We start from the raw sequence: 18,946 nt of genomic DNA, 5'->3' as shown, positions 1-18,946 counted from the left end.
CTGTTCAAGGTGTCATATTTCTTGGATGAAATACTCCTTTTGCGTTAAAAGTTCTTATGAGTTTTTCTTTCTCCTCAGAAAATGTGAAAGCTTGTTTAAATGCGATTTTTGAAAAAAACTTTTATTTTGGGTTCAGGAGTACATGTGCAGGTTTGTTATATAGGTAAATATGTGTCATGGGGGTTTGGCGTACCGATTATTTTGTCATGCAGGTATTAAGTCTAGAACCCATTCGTTATTTTTCCTGTTTGTCTCCCTCCTTCCACCCTCCACCCCCTGATAGGCCCCAGTGTGTGTTTTTCCCCTCTATGTATCCCTGTGTTCTCATCATTTAGCTCCCACTTATAAGTGAGAACATGCAGTATTTGGTTTTCTGTTCCTGCATTAGTTTGCTAAGGATAATGGCCTCCAGCTCCATCCATGTTCCTGCAGAGAACATGGTCTCATTCTTTTTTATGGCTGCGTAGTATTCCATGATGTATATATACCACATTTTCCTTATCCAGTCTACCACTGAAAGGCATTACATGCAAAACTAACATTCACTGTAGTCCTTGAGTAAAATTTCATATGTACTTAGCAACTCAATAATTCCTAGGAAGCTCAACCCTGGTCTAGGAAGTACCACCCATGTTTAAAGTCAGGAAGACGAATTTCATGTCTGCCATTCACAAGATTTCTGACCTTTGAAAGTTGCTTAACTGTCTTAGGCCTCAGTTTCTTCATCTGTAAAATATAATAATTTATCCTTATATGGTAGCTGTGAGGATTACCTGAAAAAGTGTGGTGTAAAACTGGTACGTAGCTTTTGTGTGTATGAATGTGGGTGTGTATGCTGTCTCAGAGTAGAAAGAAAAATCAAAGAACATTCCATCTGCTGAGGGAATCTTTTCAACAGCATTGTAGCTTCATGGTTATGGATCCATGCAGAGGTGTCTCCCGTTGCAGGAAATTCTCCCCACCCTTCCTTTCAACCGGCGCCCCAGGTTATCTATAGGCAGTTCTGTTAGAAAGTGTATCTCTGTCTTGAATGAACATCTTTTCTCTGGTCTCAGCTCTGCTCTTTTGGTGGTATTCACAAATATTTCAATTGTTTTTGTTGTTGTTGTTGTTGTTTGAGACAGAGTTTTGCTCTTGCTGCCCAGGCTGGAGTGCAATGGCACAATCTCGGCTCACCACAACCTCCGCCTCCCGGATTCAGGTGATTCTCCTGACTCAGCCTCCTGAGAAGCTGGGATTACAGGCATGCGCCACCACGCCCAGCCAATTTTGTATTTTTTTCTTTCTTTCTTTCTTTCTTTCTTTCTTCTTTTTTTTTTTTTTTAGTACAGACGGAGTTTCTCCATGTTGCTGAGACTGGTCTCGAACTCCCAACCTCAGGTGATCCGCCCACCTTGGCCTCTCAAAGTGCTGGGATTACAGGTGTGAGCCACTGCACCCAACCCGAAATATTTTAATTGTAAGCCACCATGAATGTGAACTTAAAACTAGCTTCTTAATGCACATAGTCCAAATAATGAAAACTATGCAAATTTACTTATTTAAGGAGTATGATGTGATTTGGATCTGTGGCCTCATCACATCTCATGTCAAATTGTAATCCCTAGTATTGGAGGTGGGGCCTGGTGGGAGGTGATTGGATCATGGGGACAGAGGTCTCCTGAATGGGTTAGCACCATCCCCCCTGGTGCTGTCCTTGTGATAGTGAGTGAGTGAGTTATTGTGAGATCTGGTTGTTGAAAAGTGTGTCCTCCCCACCTCTCTCTGCCTTCTCCTGGCAAAATAAGAAGTACTTGCTTCCCCTTCACCTTCTGCCATGATTGAAAATTTCCTAAGGCCTCCCCAGAAGCCGAGCAGATGCTGCCATGCTTCCTGTACAGCCTGCAGAACCATAAGCCAATTAAACCTCTTTTCTTTATAAATTACCCAGTCCCAGGTATTTCTTTGTAGCAGTGTGAGAATGGGCTAATACGACGTACATTCTGTATTTTTGTAGAAGCAAATCTGAACATGGTAATTCTGAGTTTCAATGTCCCCAAAGGCTTAAGAATATCTAACACTGGAGAATGTGCTCTTTACCTAGTATGTAATCCAGCCCCAGTCAGGCATTCCTACATTGACACACTCCAATGGGTACATTTAAAAGCTCCATAGATTGCTCAGTATTCTCTCAAAACCTTGCTGATCCCCAGAAATAACACATGGCATATGTAGACAAGTCTGCTCCTTGGTGTTCTGACAAGAGAAATAAAGGATGGACAGGGTATGTGGAGAGGTGAGATCCCCAGCTACGGCTGAGAGAGAGTATTGGTAAACCCTCACTCCAAAAAGAAACTATATGGTTGAACAAAATTGACAAAAACAACTATTTCAACACTCTGCAAGTTGACCAAAGATGTATAACAATCTGAGAAATGTTTATATTGAAAAATTGCTGAAATTTGCATAAGTACAGTACAGATTTGTGGCATACTTGCCTGGGGCTGCTCCCACCCTTACCTCCCCTAGTTTGGTCAGCACCAGAACAAGGCAGGTAGAAGGACTAACAGCTTTGTTGCTGCAATCACAGGGGAGCTCACTTGATTTGGTGGATGAGTGTGCAGGGCCAATGTCTTCACTAGCTTGAGGTTGTGGCCGTGGCAAGCATATTCCTGGCTTAGGCTGCAAATATGCCTAGGGGAGATCAGAATGTGCCTAGGCTAGCTAGCCCCTGACGCCTGTCTGACCATGAGGGCTGCGTGCATGTGCAGAGGAGATGCAAAGGGGCCCAGCAAAAATTGAGTCAGACTTGAAAATAGCCTGAAAATTGAATGCATTCTCCAGCCACGTGCAGATCCATCAGTGGAGGACAGAAGCCTTGCTGGGTTAGGGTGTTTGAGCCTAGTCGTTGGATACACGCTCAGCTGTGGAGATAGGGGCAACTCTGAGAAAGCTTAAAAATAAAAACAGGAATAATAATTTAAGAACCTAGCAGAAACATCAGAGGCCAAACAGTAGTAGAGGCAAGTCTCATATATTTAACTCGGGTGAGTTATTTAAAAAATGAATAAAAACAACAAAATCCAGCACCAGCAACAAGCAGGGAAGAATAAGAATACAGAGTTGCTACAACAGAGTATCTAAAATGTTCAGTTTTCAATAAAAATTAGGACATATGTAAAGAAACAGGGAAATGTGACCTATACTCAGGAATAGCAGAGGTCAAAAGAAACTATGTGTTTCCCAGATGCTGGATTTAGCAAAGACTTCATGTAGCTATAATAAATATGCTTAAATAGCTGAAGGAAACCATGTTTAAAGAATTAAAGTATGACAACAATGAATCAACAAATGGGAATTCTCAGGAGACAGAAATAAGTTTTAAAAAATCAATTTTTATTCTGTAGTTGAAATGTACGATAATGGAAATGAAAATTCACTAGAAGAGCTCAACCTCAGATTCAAGAAGGCAGAAGAAAAAAAAACAGTCCCCTGGAAGATAAATGAATAGAATTTATGTAATTTGAAGAATAGAGAGGAAAAAAGGCAAAAGAAAATAAATAAATGCTCAGAAATTTGTGGGATTGACATCAAGCATACCAACATATATGTAAAAAGAGTCTCAGCAAGGGAGGGGAGAGATAAAGGGGGAGAAACATTATTTGAAAAAACAATGGCTGAAAACTTCCCAAGTTTGATGAAAAACATCACTTTACACATTCAAGAGGTTCAGTGACTCCCAAGTAGAATATATACAAAAAGGTCTACACCTAAACACATTATAATCATACTGTTCAAAGATAAAAGCAATAAAGAAAAAGTAACTTGTCAGATACAGGTGAGCATCAAAACATGGGTGGCTCTGATTTTGTACTGGAAGCAATGGAGGCCTGAAGGCAATGGGATGACATATACAAAGTGCTGGGCAGGGCATGGTGGCTCACACTTGTAATCTCAGCACCTTCGGAGGCCAAGGCAGGAGCATTGCTTGAGCCCAGGAGTTCAAGACCCGCCTGGGCAACATAATGAGACCTCATCTCTACAATAAATAAATAAATAAACAAACAAACAAAATTAGCTGGGTTTGGTGGTACATGCCTGTAGTTCCAGCTACTCGGGAGGCTGAGGTGGAAGGATCACTTGAGCCTGGAACACGGAGGCTGCAGTGAGCTGAGATTGCACCACTGCACTCCAGCCTGGGTGAGAGAGCAACACCCTGTCTCGAAAAACAAAACAAAACAAAACAAAAAGTGCTGAAAGAAACAAAAACATCAATGACCATCAACCAGGAATTCCACATTCAGAAAAACTACAAACCGCTCTTCAAAAATGAAGGTGGAATTAATATATTACCAGGTAAACAAAGATCTAGATAATTCGTTACTAGTAGACCCACCTTACAAAAAATACTAAATGAATTGCTTCAGGCCAAAAGAAAATGACACCAGACAGTAACTCAAATCCACAGGAAGAAATGAGAGGGGCTGATGGTTGAATAGATCATCAGTGGCCACTGATGTAATTAATCATGTCTATGTAATGAAGCCTCCATAAAAAACCCAGGAGGACAGTGTTGAGAGAGCTTCTAGGTTGGTGAATACTTGGGGGTGTCTGGAAGACGGCGCACCCGGAGAGGACGCGGAGGCTCAAGAGCCTCTCCAGAGGTCGAAGGGTAGAGCTGAAAGTTCCAACCCTTTAATCCCATGGCTGATTCCCCATCCTGAGGTTATCCAGGAGCCCACCAGGAGCTGCCTCATTAGAACAAAAGAAGTTTCTATTGCCCAGGAAAGTCCAAGGGATTTGGGAGCTCTGTGTTAGAAACCAGGGTCAAAGACCAAATATTAGAACAAAAGAGCCTCCTAGCACCTCTGTCTACAAGAGTTTTAAAAATTGTCTCAGAAACTGGGGCCAGAGACCAAATATGTATTTCTTACTGTACCATAATATCACTAAAACAACAAAAGGCAGTAAGAACAGAGGTACAAAGACAGGAGGCATGTACAAAACGATAATAACATGGAAAATGTAAATGTAAACATATCCATCATTCTATTAAATGTAGATGCTCAGACAGGGCAACAATAATTGTGATGAAAATAGCTAACGTGGATTGAGTGCTGACTATGTGCGGTACTATCCTGGGCACTTCACATGTCCGCTCTTGTAATCTTCACAGTACTGCTATAGGGTAAGTGCTATTCTTGTTTCTATTTCAGAAATGAGGAAATCATTGAAAACAGGGATTGAAGAACTTGCCAAGGGAATGCTTAGACAAGAAAATGAATTAGCTTCCTGAAATCCATGTGACTCACACAATGAGAAGACCCTCAACCCATCCTAATAAAGAAATGAGTCCAACGTGCAGTTTCAGAAGACTCTGGAAAGGGAGAAGCAGTGTCAGCCACGGTCCTTCCATACTCTCCATGAGCGAACCATGTGGTCTTCATAAGAACCCTTCCAGGCAGATGCACTGTCATCTCTCTTTACAAGTCAAGAAACTGAGGCCCAGGGAACTTAACTTGCCCAAGGTGATGCCAAAGAAAAAAAAAAGGTAGAATGAAGATTCAAACTGTAATCTAGCTGCAGAGCCTGTGTGAATATTATGTTGCATCTCAGTAAGTCCTATACCCACCCCCTCCCGATTCATCAGTTAAATCTGAGAAAATGGGTAAAGGAAGCACGCAGGTAGCTCTAAAAAGGGAAGGGAGTCCTGAAATGGAAACCTGGGGTGGGGGTGGACCAATTATTCCTGCTTCACCTTCAGAATGAGGGAGAGGTTTTTAAGCTAATTATATCCTTTCAGATCACTCATTCTTCCATTCACTCATTCATTCGTAAATAACCACTCTGAAGCATCCTTCTTCTCCCTCACAGGGAAGGAGTTGGGCCAGGCATTGAAAAACAGCAACTATGTTTAATGAGCACCTCAGTTAGTCCTCACCACCATCCTGTGAATTAGGTGTTATTATTTATCATCATATTGTTGATAAGGAGGCCGAAACTCTGAAAAATGAATTGCCAATGATCATAGAATTTGTAAGTGGTGAAGCCAAGAATTGAGGCCAGTTCTGCCTGACCACAGTGTCCACACACTTCCTGATACACCTGGGGATGTTGGGCAGAGGGAGTCAGGTGAGGAGAGGCCTTAGCATTCAGACTCGCTGTGTGTTACAGATCGTTTAACCACCTTGATTTTAGATGATCAGTGGTGAACTGCTAGCAAGAAGCGGAGCTTACAAAAAACAAACTTGTTGTCTTTAGTTTAATTCTTTATTTGAACATCAAATAGGTTGAGAAAATTGTTTACAGGTGCTTGAGCATCCCGCTGGATTCTTTTTCAAAGTGCAAAAGAGGTTTACAAGTGTGTTTCATTAAACAAAGCAAAGCTGCGACAAAACCGAGTCACATCAGTAATAGTATGCATCAGCAAAAGGGCATATTAATCCATCAAACACAATTTGGCATTTGAGCCTTTTCCCATAAAACAAGAGCTCTACACTGAAGAGTATGTAGTGCACAAAAAGCATTGTTTATCACCTGTGAGAGAACAGAAACTGGCATAATGTCACTTATTAATTCAAGTCTCTATAACCAATGACCTCTCTGTGAATGCAAAGGGGTCTGTGTCTCAGGCACCTGCTCATGGGACAATATGTTGTTTCTAGGGTGCACAGCTCTAAACACACACACTGATGATGGGTTTGGAACATGGCAGCATTTACATATTTTAAAAGTTCAGGCACAATTGGATGCAAAAAAAAGAATAGAAATTTTTCTTGAATCTCAAAAGACAGTGCAAAATTGAAGTGCCATAATAGAGGCAGCAATTACTTAGAAAACAATTTTAAATGACTAAAAACGAGGCCACACTTTAATTCAATTGGAAAGGAAATGCAGTTGGAAACAGAGCATAATTAATGCTACTGAAAAGATGGATATTTGGGACCACAGTTCATTTGCTCCAGTTGAGAGTAAGTTTTCAGGGGATTAACCTGGGAATGGTGCAGAGTAATCTAGATCACGCTCCCAAGACCTGCACCAAAGAGAATTATGGTTGCCTTTTGAGCTACTGTATGACTCTATTTGCCTTTCACATAACTAGCTTCCCCAAGCAGATCTGCCTGTGAATATTAGACATTACTATGGTGTTAATCATTCCCAGTACCCACAGTCCATCTCGTAATTGGAAAGTATGAATAGGAAAGGATTTGTAATCAGTGTCATGCAGGGGAAGGAGTATTCTAAGCCAATGGCCTAAATCAATGGCCATTTCAGTGTATAAGATTTCAAGGTGAGAACACCTTAATGTGATCAGAAGTAAATTATCAGTAAGACCCTTATTTGTTCAGCCCCCAAAAGGCATGGGCTATGGCGTGGTTCAACAATCTGCAAGGTTACTAGGGAAATCAAATCAAAGACTGCACTTCCTTAGGGGTTAGATTTTGCAACCTACATTGATAGGGTCTTCTCTTTGGATGACCTAGCCTCTCCTAATTGCTGCATGATGGCATTACAGAATCATTACGGCAAGCTAGGCAATGGCGAAAAGAAACACAGACCACTAGCTATTCCATGGACTTTACTGCTGATGTTGTTCTTTCTTCTCTAGAACTGAAGCTGCCATTTTAGAAATGGCCGTAAATGGAGCTAGTTGATTTGTGGTCTCCAGGGCAGAAGTGGACTCTACTGAACCCTGGTGCACACCCCAGGTGCCAGAATTAACCATTTTCCTCCAAATACTTTCAATACTCTTCTTAATATATTTGCCATTCCCCAGATTCCTGAATCCACTTCCCCACCATACCTGAGCCCCCAGATAAATCACATCTTCTAAATTTTAACTTGCCTCAGAGTGGGGGAAAGCAGAGGCAAGAGTTTTTCTTTATCATGTTCCTATACCCAATACCAACATCAGCCAGAAAATATCTGCTGTCCATTAGTGGCACTTCAAGTAAAAATACAAAGAGATTTCCAAAGTTGCTGGAGACCCCTGGGCGAACATTTCAATCATCTGATGTTCTCTGCCCACTTCAAATGTAGTAGTATCTTAACATGAATACAAGCACATTGGATGAATAATGTAAAACCTTCCACTGTATAATTGTTTGGCTTTAGCTGGTATTACATCATCTAGTCCTAGAAAATTTTTTTTGTTTTATTTTAATTTTTTTAAAAGAAAATCTAAGTATAAACATTAAAAAGAACCCACTGACCCATTAGCTACTGTCCAAAAATATTACTACTGATATTTTGGTAAAAGCAAAATTAGCTGCCCTGAATAATTTTCCTTTTCAGGCATAATCTTTGCTACATAAGATTGTCTGTCATTCAATATCCAACAATAGGCATCAGGATTAGTGCTATTTTGTCTACTGTGGATACAAAAGTTGATATGAAATGTGATCTTCATTTAAATGAATAATCACCAGGCTTTAGGCATAAATGACTGTATACATGACAAGGTCGCTTGAAAAGTATACAAAAAAAAAACTAAATATTTTTCCTTGGTTTTTGCATGTTAACCCAGTCAAATTAAATCCAGAACAGAATTACTACATTCAATTGTCTGATAAACAAGCAATGTAATTTCAAAAAAATATATATTATACTATATAAGGTGCTTCTTAAACTAAGGTGCTTCTTAAACAAACAGTAACAAAAGAATTATGTTCTTAAACATATCCTTAACAGAGATACATAAAATTGTCCCCAAATTTAAGTGCACATAAAAACTTTTTTTTTTTTTTGCCCTCCCAGATTCTCAGTCCTTTGGTGATCACTTAACTGGACAATCAGAAATTAATGAAATCCACTTTTCCAAACAAGACATACCAAGAGAAGCCCGAGCAGCTCACCTGGGTCATTGGCTAACACAGACACCACCTCTCAATAGAATTTCAATTATAGACAATAAGGTCACCCAGAGGAAAATAAACATTCTTTTTTGTGAAGAAAAAGGAAGTAACCCATAATTGTGCTAGAGAAGCAAAGGCCCAGGGAAGGCTGCCCTGTGGCTGGAATGAGCCTTTCTTTTTTAGCCTATAGGTCAAAGGAAATTGAAGGAAATGAGCTGGCAGGAGTGGAGGCGGTAGGGAGCGGGGCTGCGGGGGGAGGAAGGGGGAGGATTTTCATCCCCGAACCAAACCCTGATTTTGAATTAGCTCTAAACAACCAAGGGCATATGTAATCTGACCAGGCCCCAGTCAGCCTGAGTAGTGACAGCAACGGTCCCCATCCTCCTCCCGTGCCCCAGGTGCTGGGCCAATTGTAGGAACACAGCTGTCTACAGCAGCTGTGACAGCTGCTTCTTCCAACCAGGGCCACGCTGGGAAATGAAGAAGAGCTGGACTACCCCAGGGATCCCAGGGCACCCCCAAGGGCAATGCGGGGTCTGCAAGGAATGTTCCTAGGTAGCTGCAGCCTGTGGCAGGGCCACCCTGAGCAAGTCTGGCTGTGCCTCAGAACTGTATCCAGTTTCTGCCCTACTTTCCCTCTTGTTCTCTAGCAGCCACAACAATCCTGCACAAGTACTGTTCAGCTCCATGCCCCAGGATTAAATGCATCACCAGGGCCCCTGCTCCTTTCAACTACCCTTTACCCTCATCATGCATCACCACAGTGAACAGTTCACCCCTGTGTAAGGCACACACACGCTGGGAAGATCCAAGTACAGCGCCCATCGGAACAGGTCCTGAAGCTGACCTTACTGCAAGTTCAGGGAGGGAGGGCTTTCTTTTGTAACACAAAAATAAAAACAAAAATCAGGAACTTATCCCTTATACAGGGAGACTTAACTAAGATCAACTTGCTGCTCTCCATAGGTCCATGGGAGGCATGAATTAACTGGAACCCATGACCGGAAAGCCAGAGGCACAGCTTTCAGCACATCTGAAGCTGCATTGTATCAAGTTAAAATAGTCTTGCCAACTAGGGGATCTGCCTTCCCTGTGTGCCCCTTGTATTCCTATAGGGGAAATGAATTGACAATCACCAGATATTCTGCTACAGTCATATAAAAGCTTTAAGGTGTACCACTTTCATAAAAGGATGCATTGCCATAGGAATACAAGAGGGTGCTATAATAAACCCTTGACCTAGCTTTCTCCAAGTCACCAATTAAAGAAGCCACTTTAAATTCTTTGCTGTGGCTTATTCTTAGAGCCATTTAAAAAGTGCTTATCCGAGGCGCAATGTCTACTCTCCAGGCCTGGGTCTCGACAAGTAGCTTAAATGCACAGAGTCATCTGAGCCCCAACCCATAGACTGAGTTCAGCTGTGAAGAGCTACAGGAATCCTCACGCTTAGTAACATAGCAAAGGGGGAAGAGAGCTGTTACAAAGATTTAGCCCTGGAATCCCTTTGGCTGTTCCCAACAGAAGACAGAAGATGTGCCACTAAGAACTGAGCAAGCAAATGAATGGCCACTCATCTAGAAAGCCATTGGTGTTGGATGCATGCCGGAGTGTATGCAGGAGACAGAATTTGGCTAAAGTGGTGCGTGATGAGGGTAAAATGCAGCAGGGATTATCTGAACCATGTGGGAGCCGGGGAGCTCTCAGACTGTGGCAGGGAAACCCTCTGCCTCCCCCGTGATGTAATACTTTTGCAAGGAATGCGATGAAGTAGAGCCCGCGGTGGCCAAGTGGCTTTGGTCGGTCTCCTCCATGGGCGCCCCTCCACGGCTAGCGGGTGCATGTAGGCGGTGGGCGTCCAGCATCTCCAGCAGCAGGTCATAGAGGGGCACCACGTTCTTGCACTTCATGCTGTACAGATGCTCCATGCCTTTGTTACTGTGGGTGGGAAGACACAGAGAGGACCACTTTAGAGCCAACTCGAGCCCCAGGAGTGCTGAAATCCCTAGAAGGGGAAGGAAGAGGAACTCCAAAGACACTTAGCAGCCAATCTTTCTTCCTGTTTAAAGACCCACTTTAGGATGGGAGCTGGGAAAGCTGAGGGCTTTCAGAAGCCCTAATCTGGAACTCATGGCCGTGTGGTTTTCATTTTCCACCTTCTACGAGGGCGTCCCCACCCTCACACGCCCCCTGCAGCCACTTTCAGGGTATTTGCTATGCAGGTGACTTCCATGGCCCTCCGCGGCCTCAAATGAGATCCTATTCCCCTCCAATAGAATCTAAGTGCATTCAAATAGGATCGCCAATGCATCTAAAAAGAGAACAGGAGATATTCAGCCAAGCAGGAGTGGATATTTTAAATGCGTAAAGCAGTTCAAGACGCTCCATTGTTAAATCTCTCACGTCACTTCCCATTTAACTCAGAATACAATCTAAATGTCTTTCCATGTTCTACAAGGCCCAGCTGGTCCAGCTTCCATCCATGTCTCCAAGCTCTTCCTGCCTGTCTCCCCTAACCCACTCTCCGGAGCCACACTGATTTTTGTGCTGCTCTTAAAGGAACTAAGCTCCCCCAAGACTTAGGGGACCTACACTTGCTGTTCCTACTTCCTGGGATGAACCTTCCTCCGGTCTTCAAATGCCGCCTCCTCGGAAAGGCCTACCACTGCCCAGTGGCAACAGCCTCAAGCCTCTGCAGTCTTCAGCCTTCCTCTTTCACACTGTTCTGTTTTTCTTAGCACACTTGTCACTACCTGAAATTCTCCTTTTTATTTATTTGTGTTTATTCTCCCCGCCTCCAAACACACACGTGCACACACTCACACCCTCAGTGCGAATTCCTAGAGAAGGAGGCTTTATCCTGTCCCCCGCTAGGCCTAAAACAGTGCCCAGAGCTCAGTTCATGTTTAGGAAAACAAGAGGGGAAATAGGCAGGGGGAAATGGGCAGAGGGAAATGTAGGCAAATGGCATTCTCCTTTCCCTACTCTCCTCCTCTGTTCTCCTCCACAGCCACAATTCTGCTGCTCCACCACACTACTGGTGGCAGGTGTGGGGAGGAGAACAACTATTATCTAGTTTGAAATTTCTTTTAAAAGAAATATGTATCATGAGTAGCAGGGCCAAGAGAATGTCTTAGAAAAATTTGCATTTTTAGTAGGGGAAAATTCAGCTCAAGTTGGAGACCTGCCATGAAAACACAATATCAAAGCTATTCAGGGCCTACAACATGGTCTAAATTACTTGTTTAAGTGTTACTTTTTTTTCTTTCATTTAAAATGCTATAAAAGTTAAATGCCCCCTGGATCTGCCACTGTGTTCCTCATGCAACCTGATGATTCACGTTTACAGTCAGATGAAATCTGATACTAAATTCTCTGAGTAGCAACATATGGCTGGGGCCAAGCTTACTTAACAAAATAGACTTCTGTGATTTAGAATGGCTGTAGTGAGGAACCAAAATATTATTATTATTACAATTGTGTGTGTGTGTGTGTATGTGTGTGTGGGTCAGAGAGAGACAGAAAGAGACAGAGAAAGAGAAGCAACCTCTCTCCAGTTTTTCACATGATTCCAACAGAAACTCTACAGAGCTTTCTCCCTGCTGCTGCCCTCTGCCAGACATGGCCAGTAAAATCAGTCAGGGTTGTATATTTAGTGCAAATTTACTTAGTATTAACTAATTAGGCTTGCTAATGCTGACAAGCAGTTAATGGATTTGAAAATTCAGCAATTCCTTTCAACAAATAAAAACACCCAACTGCAATGTATTGAATCTACAACATCCCTGAAATTCCCAGCTCAGAGTCAAAGCCAATAGTTTCCTCCAGGGTAAGGTTATTCTCTCAGCCAGGGTTTTTGGCATCTAATCCACTCATGGCTTCCCTCTCTATAATACTCATCAAAAGAAAAAGACAGGGGAGACTGGAAATGTATACTCTGAATGCAGTCACCTACTCTACCTGACAGACGTGATTCCTTCGTCTGTTACACAGGGATCCTTGGGGAACCCTGAGAACAGAGATTGCAATCACCTTCTTACCAAGTAGAAGCCGAATTCACAGGGCAGGGAAAAGCCTGCCATGAGCCATTTGTTCATCCATTCATTCCCCCATTTCTTTGTTCACTCACTCAGTAGTAATGTTGCGGGCATACACCATATGTAAGTTTTCACATATGGCACTGTGAGGGATACAAAGAAAATACATCTATTTTCCCAGGAGCTAATAATTTTTTAAGGTTGTCTCCGGAAAGGGTGGTGCCTGGGACTTTAATGGAGCAAACTCCTTGCCATTTGAATCACAGTCTAAGGATTTGAAGGTCCCTTAAAAATGATCGAATCCAACCTCCTTAAGACATCATAGGCCTTCCCTCATAGCCACTAAGAGAAGGAATCTCTTTCATTCCTAGGGTCCTGGTGTAAGCCCAAGGTCATGTAGGCTTCATCACCCATGAGTACCTGTCCTTTTAGTGATACCACTTGACATCGTCGTTGTGGCTTCATCACCCATTGGCACCTGTCCTTCTAGTGTCATCACTTTGAATCATTGTTGTGGTCCTGCTGGAGTCTGCAATAAATAACCCAGCAGACTCCCCATCTCTTCCCTGCAGATGAGGTCTACTTATGGGAGTGGTATCCACTAAGCTTTTGGCTAGCCAAATTACAGGACAATGGAATGGAAATGAGGCCACTTTCACCTTTTGGCATAGAAAGACTCTATTTTCTCTGCTGATGTCCTTCCTTAGCTCTTACAGAAAACATTTGTCGAGTATTTACTATGTACTGTACATCGTGCTAAGTGATATCGGGTAAGCAAGCCATATTGCAATGATGGCTCACAGAGTTGTCAGTCTAAATGGGCAGAAAAATAGTAAAATGGGCGGTAACCATAGGGAAGAACAGAGTGTAAGTTCCAACTAGGTCTTAAGGATTAGGAGATGCTTCCTGCAAGGAGTGAGATCTGAGCTATGATAGGTTAGATAATTGCTCAGAAATAATCACGCCCCCGGCAACATGTCCATCTTTGACTCTGGACACCCCACATGCTTGCTTGGCCAATGAAATGTCAGTGGACATGAGTGAAAGAAAAGAGTAAAATGCACTTGCACAAACAGGATCACTTTCTCATGCCTCTGCCGTGGTGATGAGAACATGTCCCAGCTAACATGTGGGTACAAGGAGGATAGGAGACATGAGGCATACAGCAGTCACCCTGGCCTCAAGCAGCTGCCTCCCAGATGTGTGAGGGAGCCCAGCTGAGGTCAGGAGGGCTGCCCGCCAATCTGCAGCCTGAAGAAGAACCTTCCCCAGATGACTCATCCAACAGTCAGCTATTATGGCTAGAGCTCAGACATGAGGAAGTCCTCGTAAGCTAAGTAAGGGCTGAATCATAAGGAGTAATAAAAACAAAGTGAAAGGGTTTATACTTTTATCTAAAAGCAATGAGAACTTAAGGGTTTTAAGCAGGAGGATGACATCCGATTTGGTTCTAGAATGATCACTCTGGACACATCGTGGAGAATGATCTAGAAAGGATCTAGATTACATGCAGGGATACATGTCTGGTGGCTGGCACAGAAAATGATGGTGGCTTAGACTAGGGTAATGGCAATGGGGGTGACAAGAAGGGGTTCAACATGTATGAAGGAGTCAACATTGACTATCCATGAGGCATCTGGCCCCAGGGTCTCTCATTTAGGATATCCAAGTGTACACAGGGACCAGAACAGATGTACCCAGTGTCTTCAGGGGATGTGTACGCTCACAGACTTCTCTTGATTGGCTCCCTCCTCCTATTTGCACACTGAACCCAATCTCTAAACCCCTGCCCCAAAGCACATGCTTTAAACGAAGCGTAAGTATCGCTTCCTCTATGCTTTCTCTGACACTTGCCCTGTGACCCTCACAGATTTAAAACCTCTCTCTTCTGTCCTCCTATAGTATTTATGCTTATTCTGTGCCAGGAACTGTCACAAGTGCACTCTCCATATGCAGGCACCAGTCCTTCCCGGCCAGCTGTCACATAGGTTTGGGGGCATGTTTTCTTTATGTCTCTCCTGTAGGAAGCCCACAGATGCCTCACCTCATGTGCCTGATGTGGGAGAGGATGAGGAGGAGCTGGGCCAGCCGCCGGTGCTGCTGCTGCAGGGTCAGGCCTGCCTTGGCCATCAGGTGGATCAAAGTGTCTGTGATCTTGTCCAGGACTCGGTGGATATGGTCCTTCTCTTCCAGAGACTTCAGGGTGCTGGACAGAAATGTGTACACTCCTGAATGCGCAGAGAGAGAGTGAGAGAGAGAAGCTCAAAGAGGATGAGGTCTAGGAGACCCAGAGTGTTCATGGGAGGTAATAATGAGCCAGTGCCCTTCCTCAGCACAGTAGTCTAGCAATGTGGATGCTGTGGACCCATTTGAAACCGAGTTACAATGTAAAATTCCTAATGCATATGCAAGTCTCAGAGCACCAGCAAACCAAGGGGGGCTCCTTTGTGTGAGCCATGACCCAGAAAGGGGCTGTTAGCCTTGGGGCCTGTCATGGTAACATGGGCCACCTTTTCTCAGACAGGTCTGACACCAACATGAATTGTCCATGTAATGTAATTGACCATGTAACTGACAACCCTGTGAGCAGCCACGGTTGTTCCTTTTCACATCAAGAAACGAAAGGGCAGAGAAAGTCACTAACCTGCTAGGGAACTCGGATAGTAGGTAGGCAGAGCTTAGATGAGACCCAATCTGCTGACTCCACATGTGGTAATGATAAAGGAGACGCTCTCTCGGGAGATGTGTGAAACTTGTGGTGAGATTCAGAGACAGAGTGATGAGCGGTTGGCTAAGTGATTGGAAGGTGATTTTTTCCAGGTAGGATTTCTGTTTTAGATCAAGTTTGAAGTCTAAGCACTTTTAAGCCTCAGCAGAAAAGTTTATGATGTGAATGGGTATAGGCCACCTTGAAAACCGCTGTTTTTTATGGCCACATAAGTTTTTCCTCTCTTGCCTATTTTCTGAAATAGATCCTGCTCTCTGGGCCCCACAGATAGATCCAGGACAGAAAGTGAGACCATCGCAGCGCCTGGTACTTCTGGATAGCCTCGAGCCAGAAAATAAGAGCCTATTTCTGAGATTGTATATGAGGTTGTGAGACAAAAGTTCTTTCTTCTAGCATTGCTAAACTGGGAGGATGAGAATACAGGGCTCTGAATGGCCCTCTTCCCAGCACATGGAACTCCTGTCTGCAGAAAGGAAACTACTGACAACAAGCAGAGGTGATAGTGTGGCGGGTGAATGAGGGAGAGAGAGAGAGAGAGAGAGAGAGAGAAGAGATCCAGGTAGTAGGTAGTAGTCACAAGTTCTTAGTTTTTTTTGTTTGTTTGTTTGTTTGTTTGTTTGTTTTGAGACAGAGTCTCACTCTGCCACCCAGGCTGGAATGCAGTGGCGCAATCTCAACTCACTGCAACCTCTGCCTCCCAGGTTTAAACAGTTCTCTGTCTCAGCCTCCCAAGTAGCTGGGATTACAGGAGCCCGCCACCACACCCGGCTAATTTTTGTGTTTTTAGTAGAGATGGTGTTTCACCATCTTGGGCAGGCTGGTCTTGAACTCCTGACCTTGTGATCCACCTGCCTCAGCCTCCCAAAGTGCTGGGATTATAGGCGTGAGCCACCACGCCCGGCCAAGGTCTTAGTTCTTACATTTTTTTCACTTGACCTTTGAGCTTTCATATATCCTTCCTAACACATGTATCAGTGAATCCCCTTTTTGCTTAAGATAGTGTGAGTTGGATTTCTGTCGCTTGTAACTGAAAAAATTCTATTACAAGAGGTTGAGACCTCAACCCAAGGACAGGAAGAAAATGAGTGACAGTGAAGTAAGAAGTATTGAGAACAAGAGATGGGCAGGATGGAACAGGCTTTTTTGGGACTACAAGGATGCATTTTCTAACACTGCAGCAATAAGCTCCATCCTGCCTAATCACACCACCTTGCAGGGAGGAGATGACAGTATTTTTTTTTCCAGATTATGTGTATTTATACTAACACTTTTTGGTCATACCACTTATTCAGCCCACTGACCATCTCACAGACAAATTCCTTCTCCTCCCCTCTCCCTTTCCTCATCAGCACCTTCAAGAGCTAAAGGCTCCCAAGTTTATCAATCCCTGACTTTATGCGGATAACATGGTGACAAGTTACTGCTCACGTACCAGTTTGTAGGCTGGGAATGGGAGAAACATCTACACAGAGGAACTCATAGTAAACAGAGTTGTAACTGCCCAGAATGGAAAATGGCTAAGGTTTAAAACTAACGTAACAATAACAACAAACCAGAATGGTGGGGATCTTGGTTTCCATGCAGTTGAATAGGATAATGTAGCTTTTGGTACCCTGGGGCACCTTGATCTAAAGCAAACAGCACAGAATGAGTAAACAGCAGAGAGACAGCAGATTAAGAAGGAAATTGCTGAATTACTTCACTTATGTTCCATGTGGGCTGTTGGTAGAGAAAGAATGTGTCTATCAGAAAAATGGGCAAACCTCCCATGGCCGTGGTGTTGGCCTGGAGGTGGCAGATAGCAGAGGGTGTGAGCTGGGAGGTTAGGGCTAGGAGGGCCTCAGCTTACCTCCCCTTGTCTCTGCCTCTCACAGTCCTCTGTGTCATCATACCCAGTGCAGCCTCACATCCCCTAGAGCCCCTGCCTCTGGCTGGCTATCCTAGGAACCCGCCCAAGCCACAGCGCTGAGTTAGACCAACTTGGATGATGCACTTTCTACCAATTTCCTTTTTTGTTCCCACCCAGGATGCCGGCCTCATTCACCAATAATCCCTTTCTTGTTCAAGGAAACCACAGAATGGAGACTCAAACAGCTTGGATGTTCCTGCCTGGAAAGGTGACATGTGTGCATCTCTTCTCTTCTTATTGTTTGCACGGTGTGAAGGCACACTGTGCTGGGACCTCAGCGACCCCGAGAGTCAGCATTTCACCATGACTTTGCCAATGGAGGTCAAAGACATGGCACTCGGCCTCTGGGGAGTGACTTTTTTCTTGGGCTGCCAATGTTCCATCTTCCTTAAGGTGTGTGTGGGTTCCTTCATCCAGCATGCACTTACTGAGAACCTAGTATGTGCATGACTATGCTAAGGATTCCAAGCCTTACTTCCTTTCAAGTGTTAATGTTTTAAGAGCAGATATTGCCTGCAGAGAGAGAATGTTCTTAACGCGGACTCTCAGGATGCAGGCCATTTGCAGAACAAGCCTGTTTTTCTAGTCCTGTTTTGGCATCAATACAGCTTATCATCTCATCCTTGTCAGCAGATGCTTCCTAGTTGTGCAAATATACTGAGAAATAAAAATAGGTCCTGATGAAATGCCAATAGTTGACAACAGCAGCCATCTTCTTTCTGGACTTTTCTGGCAAAATGTGGTCCATGTTTGCTGCCTGTTGCCCTTCAGGGGCCATTTGGGAGAAACAACAGAAATTCAGATTCCCAGAATGCTTCGTGTGCTTTGGCAACCACTGCAAGAGCAAAACAGGGCTGCTGGTAATTTCCATATCCCAGGTGATCTCTCCCACCCTGGATGGCCACACCACTGTGCCCAGCAGCACAGAGCAAGTGAGCAGACAGTGTGGACCCTCAAAAATACTATCGCAACACGGTAGGCTTTTGCAGCTCTGGAGATTGCTCCAAATCCCAAAGATGGAAACAAGAAAAAATCTATATGTCATTATCCAGTCTTGAGGTGCTGTCAGCAAATCTGAGCTTCTAGGCATTCTGGATCTTGTAGCCAATAAGGGGATATTTAGGAAGAGTCTGGGGAAACTGAGTGGTACAAACGAAAGGGGAGGAAGCCACTAGGACACCCCCATGTACAAGACATCTCAACCCAGTCTCTTGCTCTCTCCCTCTCCCTCACTCTCAATTCTGCTGTCCCTCACATTCTCTTATTTTGCTAGGACATTCTCCCTTCCTTTTCCTCTTTCCATCTTCACCCCAGAGGAACCCCCTTCTCCATTTCTCAGCACCTTTCTAGATAACGGAGTCTTCCGGAAACTGGGGGAGGTGTGCTGTACACTGCAGTGCCTGTGCCGTGTGGCTGTGCCCAAAAGGAAGCTCTAGTACAA

General features: G+C 43.8%; 1 protein-coding gene across 7 annotated transcripts in view; it reads right to left on the bottom strand.

The window, feature by feature from the left end:
* Nucleotides 1-18,946, bottom strand: part of ESR1 (estrogen receptor 1) — a 445,612-nt gene that overhangs the window by 18,461 nt on the left and 408,205 nt on the right. For 6 of the 7 annotated variants that reach the window (XM_003255892.3, XM_012506023.2, XM_003255891.3 and 3 more), the window contains 2 exons: nt 14,913-15,096; nt 6,236-10,769 (listed from right to left, as the gene is read on the bottom strand). The exons of the other annotated variant lie outside the window; for it this stretch is intronic. In XM_003255892.3, coding sequence (XP_003255940.1) covers nt 10,535-10,769; nt 14,913-15,096 — 419 coding nt within the window. In that variant the 3' untranslated portion in view covers nt 6,236-10,534. Of the gene's footprint in view, nt 1-6,235; nt 10,770-14,912; nt 15,097-18,946 lie in introns of those variants that run through there. 7 annotated transcript variants of the gene reach the window in all.

Source organism: Nomascus leucogenys, chromosome 3 (assembly GCF_006542625.1).
Source record: "Nomascus leucogenys isolate Asia chromosome 3, Asia_NLE_v1, whole genome shotgun sequence".
Lineage (NCBI taxonomy): Eukaryota > Metazoa > Chordata > Mammalia > Primates > Hylobatidae > Nomascus > Nomascus leucogenys.
Note: the sequence above shows the minus strand (reverse complement) of the source record. Positions and strands in the feature narration are given on the sequence as shown.